The 10,670-nt window shown below is 41.0% G+C and overlaps 1 protein-coding gene across 1 annotated transcript; it reads left to right on the forward strand.

Annotated features, from left to right (window-relative positions):
- The first annotated feature begins 4,918 nt into the window (after nt 1-4,918).
- dmrt3a (doublesex and mab-3 related transcription factor 3a) lies at nt 4,919-8,035 on the forward strand. The gene is made up of 2 exons (XM_047381747.1): nt 4,919-5,561; nt 6,761-8,035. Exons 1-2 carry the CDS (start codon nt 4,979-4,981, stop codon nt 7,762-7,764), a joined length of 1,587 nt encoding a protein of 528 aa, XP_047237703.1. The 5' UTR covers nt 4,919-4,978; the 3' UTR covers nt 7,765-8,035.
- Nucleotides 8,036-10,670: the final 2,635 nt, after the last annotated feature.

Raw genomic sequence — 10,670 nt, forward strand, 5'->3', positions numbered from 1 at the left:
CAACAAGTTATGGCTCAAAATAACAACTATATGAAGTGATTGTTTGGTATATTTGAATTTCAGTTTGTTTGGAGAAATTTGATTTTTTTTTTTATCTATTTGATTTTTTTACTTATTTTATTTTATTAAATTTCAGGAAAATATCTGAACCCCTGCTAGGCTCTCCACAGCCCACAGCATCATTTCTCCAAGCCTTGTTCCTCAGGGTCCGCTGTCCTGCAGACTTTACTTTGATATGAAGGATCAAGCCATCCACTACAGTATCTTCCATCTATTGCCGTTAAATGAATTCAGATTTTACTGCTGCTGCTTGATCTCAAACAAAAAAATTAAACCTCAAATCCAACCTCTAATATGAGTTTGTTGCCAATACGACAGCACTTAGTCTTCCTCTATAACCTCTCCCAAGGTACGATCATACGGAGAACGTATCTTTGACCATTCCTCTGTGCAGGACGCTCTAGATCCTCCAGATTCCTGAGTTCTCCCTTGTGGATGTAACACAACCTCCTCCCTGCTGTGAGATGATGCAGCTGCAGTTAAAGATAAATAAATTTTATGTTATCATAGTAGCACAGGAAGCAGGTGAAGAGGCTTTCGGTGAAGAAAGCTCCACCTCAACATCCTTTATTGTTCAGTAGTCTTGACTGTTGGAACTAGTTGTCCTTGGGTCCAAAAGTCAAATAAAGGACAGTCAATATTTAATGGTTTATAGTGTGATTGGTTATTGTAGCCAACTGCTAAAGCATTGTGGGATCCAGCTGGTTGTGGAGAGCAGCAGCAGAACACACTGCATCATGGGGTTACAGTTTAGCCTTCCAGAACTCTGTAGGACCTGCTTCTTGGTAAAACTGCCACCCAGAACCCTGATGAAGCTGCCACCTCAATAATAAATCTCCATCACTACAATATGGAAGGTTTTCAAACATGAGCAGCCTGTTTAAAGTCATGCCACAGGATATCAATTGGGTTAATGTTAGGACTTTGACTAGGCCATTACAAAACCTTCATTTTGTGTTTTTTTTTTATCCATTCAGATGTGGACTTGCTTGTGTGCTTCTGATCATTGTTGCAAACCCAAGTGTGCTTGAGCTGAAGGTCACAAACTGATAACTGGACTTTTCCCTTCAGGGTTTTTTGGTAGAGAGCAGAATTAATGGTTTATTTGATCACAACAACTCAGCAAAGCAGCTCCAGACCTTCATACTACCATCAACATGTCTGAATCTCAGTATTGTGATTTGTTTTCTTCAAAACGCTGTGATAGTTTTACGACAGGTGTAACAGGACGCACACTTTCCAAAACCTTCCACTTTTGTTTGTTTAGTCCACAGAATATTTTTTCAAAGGTCATAGGGATCAACCAGATGTTTTTGGAGAAATGTGAGATTTTTGCCCAGTCTCTTTCTGTTTACTGAATCATGAACTTTAACTTAAAGAAGGAGAGGCCTGGAGCGCTTTAGATGTTTTTCTGAGTTCTTTTGTGACCTGGACGAATCATCGATGCACTCTTGCAGCCACAGAAGGTTCACTGCGATTCCATTTTTTCTCCATTTATGGATAATGACTCCCACTGTGGTTCACTGGAGTCCCAAAGCCTTGGAAGTGGCTTTGTAACCCTTTCCAGATGGATGGATCTGATTTTGACTTTGTTTCTCATGTGTTGACGTGTTGCTTTTAGATCTTTTAACCTACTTCATGCTTTCAGACAGGTTCTATTTAAGTGATTTCTCGTTTCTACAGACCTGGCTGGTGACATAAATTAAAGAAATTAAATCCTGGAAGCGCTGTAACCTTTAGTTAGAATAACTGTTGTGGTTCTCCTCAGCTTGCTCTAGTATGTTCTTTGTATCTGTTGCTCTTTGTTCCACTTCTGACATAAAGGCAACAAAAAGTTGAAGCTCTTCTACACGAGTCCTACATCAGCTGGCAGTGCTCAGAGGTCTTTCTGATCCTTGGCCTGTAAAAAGCAGCATTTTGATTCAAAAACATTGTTCTCCTGGTTTGATACTCCAGTAATTTCTGGGATTACTGGCATCTTCAGCCCCTGAGATATTATTATATGTGTTAATGTGTGACCTGTAATACTAAATGACTGGGGGAGTGTATCTAACACGGATGGGTCTATTTAAATCTATCATAGCATAACTGCATCAAAACTTTGAGGTAAAGCTTTAATTAGCTGAAATATATTTAATTTGACTTTAGTACCCTCAAATATCTTGTAATCTGGTGTTTTATCAACAGCATAATAAGCATATTTAAAATTTCTACATCTATAGTCTGTGTTAAAGTTTAAGCATATATGAAAGCCCATCAGTGGCGGCTCAGTTCTCTTATGCCTTGGGCCGGCTCTGATGCCCAGTTAATTTATTTATTTGTTCGTTTTTTCTGTTTTACTAAAGAAGGACCAGTGTAAAAGACAAGCTGCAGTAAAAGTGGAATTGATCCATCCTGTATACTGGGCTTCAGGCCTTCCAGCGTAGAAGTGATAGGCTCTGATGGCAGAAAGGGAAAGATGTATGTTGTGGCTTACTTTTTAATGTTTAAATGTTATGTATAGTATAGTATGATCTTTCAAAGTCTTTAGTTATTTTGAATGACAGATGTTATTGGGGGAAAATGACCAATATGACATTTTTAAAAAGAAAAAAAAAATCCGTTTTATTTTTATTTTATTCCTATTGTTTAAATAATCAGTTCATCATTATTGAAAACAACTACTCTAACATTTTTATTTTAATCTTATGCTGATTATAATATCTTACTGAGCCATTTAACTGCTGAACAGTTTGAAAATGAGGTCTGGATTATGAGGTTTGGTGCTTCACAAGTTGACCTTTTATGACCCATAACCCCTTTGTGTTACTTTATCCGGTTTGTTTCTCCTTATCCATTTTAATTCCCATGTCATTTCCATCGCTAGATGCTTATTAACGCAGTGCATGACGCAGTAATAAACACTACATGGGTTTAAATCTCCCTTCAGTGTTGAAATAATTGCACAGAGCATAAAACATCAGGACAGTACTCCAGCCTGCGGAACTTGCGGTGCATCAAATTAGACAAAGGAAGCTCATCAGCGCAGCGTAAACTTTTATTTCGGTTTGTGTTTCCCCAACATGAATAAATTTATTATGCGTTCGCCCCGCATCCTCCGGTACTTTAACTCCCACAAATCTACTCGGCCGGCACAAACTGCAAAGCCACTCTAGTCACCTTGAAATTTCCTCTGCTATTTTCCAATTAAAAGCTTAATAGCCCTGGAGACGGGCTCCATGCGGTGAAGTTTACCGGGCTCTTATTCTGTGCGAGGCGCGCCGCTCGGATCCCATTATTTGCTTGAATAAACCTTTTTTTACGGTCAGAAATGGGCCCCGGCTTTGTCCGGTGTTATGTTTCAATGCCCTCTATTAGTCCGGCGGAGGGGACATATCAGCGTCCCCGACATAGTTCCCAAAGGTCCTTTTATAAATGCAGAGAGCTAATCATCTAAGTTATGCACGATTGTGTAAAAGGTGCGAAGGTTGCGCATGCGTGCTTTCTGTTTTGTTTGTTTGGACTTTTTTTTTTTTTTTTTTACAGCTTGGAGACAACAGAGCAGGAAATTGAGATTAAACGAATGGTCTTTAGAAAAATGTAAATAGACAAGAATACAGGCTGTGTGTGATGTTTCCTAACAAATAAAGAAGGAACATCTTACTGCATTTAATACATCAAATTATGTTGACTAAACATTCGGATATTTATCTTGAAGGACAGATTTCTCCATAATATAATATAAAATATATGTTTGAAAACACTGCGATGGACTGGCGACCTGTCCAGGGTGTACCCCGCCTCTCGCCCATAGACTGCTGGAGATGGGCACCAGCTTCCCCGTGACCCCCTATGGAATAAGCGGTAGAAAATGACTGACTGACTGACTGTTTGAAAACAATAGTGGTTTTCAAACGGTGGATATGGCTCTTCACCAAGGGTGCAATGTGTGAGAGGGCAGCCGGACCGTGTATCTCAGTTCCTCCCAGAAAATGTTTTAATGCTTTGAAGCATGTCCAGTCAATGGGGGGTTCCTGTATTGTACAGAATGTAAGCATTGTAATAATATAGCCAGTTTGGTCTGGTAATAAATTTGCAATTGGTGTTTGCACTGAGATTCATATTTAGGAACAAAATGAAAAGGGTTTTTCCCACAGTTTTTAGTTGAACTTCCCTCTTACTGAGCAAGGACTCGTGAAAACACTTTCTAATTTATGAAATCATCTTCCATCTGTTAACTTTAGATTACAACTTAAAATTTCTCTAGGCAAGTGTGAAAATCACTAAATATGATCTGGTCACACTTTTTAAAACACAGTTTGAATTTGTGAAACCTATCTGTAAAAAAACATTGACATTCAAATTTTTGAATAATTACACTATCTTTCCTGATGGAAGTGGAGTGACTCTCCCAGGGGGAATTCACGGAAGGACCCCCACTTTTTGCAAGTAAAAACAGGACATGTTTATTAAAAAAGGCTTAAGGCAGCGACTGATGGAATCTTTAAATATATCTCTTCATTTTTTAGCATTTATGTATTTTGCCCTAAATGTATGTTGGATAAATATGAAGGTGGAAATATAAAATAAAGGTCCGGATGTTGTAGTGTTGCGTTCAGGTACGTCAGTCATGTTTTCCCATCAGATCTTTGAGTTTGGACTTAAATATATTTATTTGTCTTTTCTGAATACATTTTTTTTATTATTATATTTCACATTTTCCTGCATGTTTACTGTTAATGATGAAGCTCCTTCCTGGTTAAAGGAAGGAGCTCTTATCCTTAATTTGTGGCTGTTCCTGTGGAGCAGGCAGAGGTTAAAGGCGTGGAGATCTCCTCGCCCACTTTCTGCCACGCATGGATATTTTTTGCAGCGTGCAGCCGCGTTGACGCGAGTGACAGCGTTTGGTTACTCGTCTCCATAAGAGCGTGTCAGTGTGATGCATATCTGTGCTGTCAGCCGCAGGAAAAGTGGATCTTCCACTACAAGCCAACACCTCTTATCTCCATCCTGTCATCCGTGCAGTAAAGCGGCTTCTTCCAGCTCCATCTCTCTGACTGATCTCAACAATCCTCCAGCAGATGTTCTTGCGCGTCCAGGAAAACTTGCTGCGACCGACAGAATGAACGGTTACGGATCCCCGTACCTCTACATGGGGGCTCCGGTGTCCCAGCCCCGGGCTCCGCTGCAGAGGACACCCAAGTGCGCCCGGTGCCGAAACCACGGCGTCCTGTCGTGGCTCAAAGGACACAAGCGTTACTGCCGCTTCAAGGACTGCACCTGCGAGAAGTGCATCCTCATCATCGAGCGGCAGCGCGTCATGGCGGCGCAGGTGGCGCTCCGGAGGCAGCAGGCCAACGAGAGCCTGGAGAGCCTCATCCCGGAGTCCCTCAGAGTGCTGCCGGGCATCGGTACGAGCGGGGCCGGCGAGGGGAACCAGGGAGCCCCGCTGAGGACGGAGGAGCTGGAGATAAGGTGGAGCGGCTCGGAGCCTCTGCAGGCCGGAGCGCAAACACGCACAGGTAGAAGAGTCAGAAACAGAAAACTTTGACTTTAAACTTTGAACTTGGTTTGTAAAGTTGATTTAATTATAGCTCAACAAAAACAGGGAAAAAAACCCAGTGCCTAAACCGTTAAATAGATCAGTATTCTCAAAACTCTGATCAATAAACTTCAGATTACACAAACAACTGAAGGAAAATTAGCCAATTAAATGTGTTCATTTCTTAGAAGACTACTTAAAATAAAAGTATGCAAATGTTGATGATTGAAATGTGTATCTGAACTTATTTTGACAGATTTTGAAAGATAGTCGCCCGCAACTTTTCAAACATTTAAACAAGGAAGGAATCCATTAACCCTCTTTTTCTGTTTATCTTTTCAAATCAGATAGCAGCAAAATTTGTTCAAACCTGTTAAATAAACAAAAAACCTACTTTTATCAAATGAAATATCAAAAATAATGAAGCAGTTTCGGGCAAAACATTTAGAGACAGAATGATAAATATGAAAATAAATAAAAACAACTCATTCTTGGTTTTTAACAATTAAGGACATTCCTATATTTGAAGTTTCTATTTAAAAAACTATTTGACAACAATAGATTAAAATGCCATTACTGGCAGAGGCCAATCAGACATGTCATTTCTAATAATTTCACTAGGAGTTGAAACTGCAAATAATATAAACAAATCAGATAAATAAAAAGCAACAGATCAATTTTTTTATAAAAATGTTAACTTTGCTGGCTTATTTACATCCATTTCATTTATTTAAAATAAATTTTGAATAAAATACATTTACTCAGGCTTTTTGCAGAACATAAGGCAACGGATACTTTAATTGTGGGTCAGCTTGTCTGAAACAGATCTTGTCTAATTATTTTTCTCTCCTTCAGACACATTTCTGCCGCATTGAGAAATCTGCTGTCAGTGTCTTTTGATTTCATGTTGTAACCAGATCTGCTGTTGCTTTTATCTGATTCAGTAGGAAATAACGAGGGGATGCATAACTTTCTAAATATTAAGTAAAATTAAATGTATTGATAGCTGTTGAAGTATAAAACATGCTGCTTTTTAATTACATCGGAGAAAATAATTTAGAGGGACACAAACAGCTAAAATAAAATTCACATAAAACATTTCATAGCTGAATTTGGTTGTTTTCCGGTATTTACGAGTTTTAATTAATACAAACAAATGTTTAAATGTTTGCCTGACAGAAGCTGCAGATGACGGCCCAGAGGAGGCTTCGGGAGGCGAGAACACCGGCAGCTCCAGTGAGAAGGAGCAGGACCCGGTCAGCTCTCCTGAGGGCTCCAAGCCAAACTCCTGCTACACCCCGGAGCCCTCAGAGACCGCCTCCCAGCCGGAGGAGAGCCGCTTCAGCCTCCTCAAAGCCAGCAACGCTGAGAAGGAGGCCAAAGCCGACAGTCCTCAGAGACACCCGTCCGGCTCAGGTGACCAGAACCTGCTGATTGAAGGGCTCTCCGGCTCCATCAACCTGCCGTTCAGCCTCAGGGCCAACAGGCCTCCGCTGGAGGTTCTCAAGAAGATCTTCCCCACGCACAAGCCCCCGGTGCTGGAGCTCATCCTGCGGGGATGTGGGGGAGATCTGGTCGGGGCCATCGAGGTGCTGCTGTCCAGCCGGAATCCGGATGGAAGCCCGCAACCTCACGCAGAGCCTCACTCGGTTCCGGAGGGCCTGGTTCTGCCCTCAAATGGACACCTGTTCGAGCACACGCTGGGCTCCTACCACCCAGTGTCCTCCTCTGCCAAATGGTCGGTGGGCTCCGCATTCCGTGTCCCGGACTCCCTCCGGTTCGGGTCAGACCCCACCTCGGGCGCGCTTGGTGTCCCCCTGCAGCACCCGTCCTTCCCGCAGCCTGCGCGCTACCCGCTCATGCTGCGCAGCTCGCTGACGCGCAGCCAGAGCGGCCCCTTCGTGCACAACGACGTGACCCTTTGGAACACCGTGGCCCTGCAGCAGCAGTACCAGCTCCGTTCCGCCGCGCAGTACGTCTCTCCCTTCGGCCCGGCAGGCCCCGGCGCCTCGGTGTTCCGCAGCTCCCCCATGGTCCCCTCCAGATCCTCCGAGGAGCAGCGCATCAGCATCCAGGAGGAGAGCTGCACGCTGGGACCCAAAGCGGGCCACTACTCCCCGGATGAGGAGTATGAAAAACGCTCTGACTCCGCAGACTCCAGCATCCTGAACTCTTCCACTTGAAATAAGAGCGGCTGCTGGACGATTAAAGAACCAAAAATACGGGCCGCTGTGAACGGACACAGCGCGCAAAGCGCTGTTTGTGTTGTTGAAACTGTCTGAACATTAACAAGATGTCAGCGGACTTGACCAAAAAGGGATGAATGTACCAGACTGAGCTTTTTCCTGTGAGCATGTTCATGATGTAAGGATCAACACTGCATGTCCAAAATGCCAAATAAATCTGTTGTCGAAATGGATAAGCTTGTTTTCCTTAGTACCGCTGAATTACGGTATGAAAGTTTAGGCCTGCAGGTTAGGACTCAAACATTTGTGATGATTTGTCATTTCCTAAAATGCACAGCCTTTATTCATCTAGCACCTTAGTATAAAATTAACTCGAATTATGTTGCGATTCGCTGATTTATAGCAAAATATTTTGCACGTATAAATCTTTGGAATAAATGATAGATATATCTCCAAGGTTACAGCTAAATTATCTGAAACGTATTTAAATGTGATAAAAATACTGAAATGTTCATAAAAGGGTGTGAAAATCATCACGAAGGACAGAAAACAATAAAAAAAAAAAAAATAGAAAAAGTATTAATGCGTGTTTGTTAGTTTGACACAACTGGAATAAGTCTGCTAAACGTAAACAATTTACAGATCTGAAAACTTCAGATTTCTTTTGCTGGCAATCATCATTTGATTAATAATTTTCCGGAGAAATCACTTCTGTGGTTTTACATTTGTTTCACTTTTAATATGTTACCTGGCGGAAATTATTCGCTTGCAATGTTTTGATGTTTCTGTCTTTTAGGAACAACAATCAGAAATGCATTCAACACGAAGTCGAGTAAAGTAAACCAGGACTGGGTATCAGCATTTTGGAAACATTAACACTCATGCAGCAGAGATTAAATAAGCAGAATCGCACCAAAACATCTGGGTTTTTGCTCAGATCCTGCTCCGGTCTCGCTTGTTTAAACTTGTTAAATGCTGCCATCTAGTGGTGATATTGAACAGTTCAAAGTCAATGTTGGTGATGGTAACAGCAAGTTTAAATGGTAAAAACAAACTTTGTCTTTACTTTTTTGTCACTCATATACAAATTCAATTTAAAAGTATCACATTAATTCCATAAGTACTGTCAGATGAATTGAAAAACACTGTTTTTAATAATTCGGTTAATAATCTGTAAATTCCCAAACCACAAAGTACGAGACCTGTGACCCGATTACTTATTTTAAAAGTCTAAAAACATTTCTAATTAGCCGAGTCAGAGCAACACATTTAGTCTCAACAGGTCTACCAAATCAACAACAAAAACGTAGAAAAATTATCCATCAGCTAAGCTCCTCCTGCTGTTTCAATATTTTACCCTCAGCTTTCTTTAAGAAAGTTTTGCCTGTTATAGCGTCTGATTCAATTCACACAACAAACTCAGGCTCGTCTCAATTCTCCCAACTTTTCTTTAATTTCCTTTATCATGCAACTGCACTGTATTTATTTCATCATATAAAGCACGATGAATTGTCGTGTTTCTTGTTACAATCTTCAAAATATGCATATAGGAATAATGTTAAAGCTGATTTTTGGAAATTATGTCAACAGCCCAAACCTAGTGTTTCATGACCGTCAGTTGGGTCCTGACCCCAACTTTGGCAATCACGGATATACAAAACCTTTGAATTAGCACAGTATTAAATCCAGTTATACTTGCACTTTATATTTCTTATTAATGTCTTAGTGTGACTTCCTGAGCAATGACACAGTTTTCAAGAAAAATGTGTGAGTTAACAAACAATCATACCAAAAACATAAATCAAATCAAACATTAATGGTAATAAGCCTGATATTCTTGGATAGCAGGGTTAATTTGTACCCAGACTTAACTGCAGTAAGACACATAAAATCAAGGAATCACTTAAATAGATCCTGTCTAACTACATGAAGTAGGTTAAAAGATCTTAAAAAGCAAGACATCATGCCCCTGTCTAAAGAAATTCAAGAACAGATGAGAAGTCATTGACATATATCGTTCCAGGAATGCATGCAAAGCAGTTTCTAAGGTTTGGGACTCCAGCAATCCCCAAGACGTCTGTCAAAATGCCCTTTGGACTGACAAGATAAAAGGGGGACTTTATGGAAGGTATAGTCCTGTTATACTTAACGTAAAACAAACCCGGCATTTCAGAAAAAAGGTGATCACACTGACAGTCAAACATGGTGGTGGTGGTGTGATGATGTGGGGCTCTTTGCTGCTTCATGACTTGGATGATAAGCCACAAGTGATGGAACCATGAGTTCTGCTCTTCACCAGAAAATCCAGAAGGACAATGTCTGTGTCATGGTTTCCATTTTAGTTGGTGAGATGATTCTTCTTTAATGATGTGAGCAAACATACAATTTCCAGTGCAGGTTTGACAGAGATCCAGTTCATCAAAACAATCCTGGTTTCTGAATCGCAGGATACCACAAAAAGTAGGAACAGACAGACTAACTTAGGACAAGCCAAATTAGACTACGACACCGCGGGGAACAAAGGACAAAGACAAACTTAAATACAGATGAAGGTGGACAAGAAACAATAGGGCAGGTAATCAGGGAAAACACAGGTGTGGAACAGGCGTGCAGCAAGACAGAGGGGCAGGTGAACCAGATAGGGATAAACGAGAACATGAGGAGCCAGACGAGACAAACAGTAAACAAACCCAAGGGACCAGAAAACTATAATAATAATAATAAAGAAACCATTCTAAGTAAATAGGGAAGCCACACTAAGGGAACAAGGGCGAGAGGAGAACACACTGGGAGGGAGAAGGAAACCAGAACAGTCACGAAAACAAAAACAATAACCAAACATGAATACAGACCAAAAATGAGAAACCTCTAGCTAAAGTAAAAAAAACCAAAAACCCAAAACA

The sequence above is a fragment of the Girardinichthys multiradiatus genome, chromosome 12, assembly GCF_021462225.1.
Source record: "Girardinichthys multiradiatus isolate DD_20200921_A chromosome 12, DD_fGirMul_XY1, whole genome shotgun sequence".
In the NCBI taxonomy this organism is placed as follows: domain Eukaryota; kingdom Metazoa; phylum Chordata; class Actinopteri; order Cyprinodontiformes; family Goodeidae; genus Girardinichthys; species Girardinichthys multiradiatus.